General features: G+C 34.3%; 1 protein-coding gene across 1 annotated transcript in view; it reads left to right on the top strand.

The window, feature by feature from the left end:
* Positions 1-970, top strand: part of LOC144243498 (fibronectin type III domain containing protein 3C1-like) — a 51,979-nt gene that overhangs the window by 16,900 nt on the left and 34,109 nt on the right. Inside the window, exon 17 of the mRNA XM_077778602.1 lies at positions 114-221. Within this exon, the coding sequence (XP_077634728.1) occupies positions 114-221 (108 nt within the window). The remainder of the gene's footprint in view (positions 1-113; positions 222-970) is intronic.

Genomic DNA, 970 nt, shown 5'->3' with positions numbered 1-970 from the left:
TTCAAAGCCAGGTGAGGAAACAGATAAGTTTTTAAATTGAAGATTTGTGTTTTAAAAATGTTTTTAAAAGCTGAACTTGAATTTAATATCATAATGTATATTGTACTTCTCTTAGCCTTCAGATATATTGACTATTCAAACACCTACTCTTTCTTCTGCATCTTGCAATCCTCTACCCTTGAATGGTGCAGCAAAAACCAGAGAGACCAACATCAAATGTGGTGAGGCTTCTTGTATGATTTGAATGACTTTACCTAAATTTCTTATTTTATAACCTCTGATTTTAATTAATTGTTATTAGGGGCACCTGGGTGGCTCAGTCAGTTAAGCATCCAACTTCGGCTCAGGTCATGATCTCAGTGTCCATGAGTTTGAGCCCTGAGTCGGGATCTCTGCTGACAGCTCAGAGCCTGGAGCCTGCTTCAGATCCTGTGTCTCCCTTTCTCTCTGCCCCTTCCTGACTCACTTGTTCTCTCTCACTCTCTATAAAAAATAAACATTAAAAAATTAAAATTAATGTTATTATAGCAGAGCAAGTAGACTTTTTGCTATGAAATTGAATAATATTTAGAAAACTGTTTCTGTCTTGGTGATTGGTGCTCACAAAAATTTTTGGAGTATAATTAACATTCAATGTTATATTAGTTTCAGGTGTACAACATATTGATTCAATGATTCTATACATTAGTGCACACCACAATAATTATAATCACCATTTGTCACCATGCAATCAATATTATTGATTATATATATTCCCTATGCTGTACTTTTCATCTCCTTATTTTATAACTGTAAGTTTGTACCTTTTAATCCCTTTTATCTATCTGCCCATCCCCTCACCCACCTCTCCTCTGGTAACCACCAGTTTGTCCTTTGTATTTAAGAGACTGTTTTTTTTTTTTGTTTATTAGTTCATTTTTTAGATTCCACATATAAGTGAAATCATATGGTATGACATCATATGGGCTCT

The sequence above is a fragment of the Crocuta crocuta genome, unplaced genomic scaffold (genome assembly GCF_008692635.1).
Source record: "Crocuta crocuta isolate KB4526 unplaced genomic scaffold, BGI_CrCroc_1.0 scaffold882, whole genome shotgun sequence".
Classification (NCBI taxonomy): Eukaryota; Metazoa; Chordata; class Mammalia; order Carnivora; family Hyaenidae; genus Crocuta; species Crocuta crocuta.
Note: the sequence above shows the minus strand (reverse complement) of the source record. Positions and strands in the feature narration are given on the sequence as shown.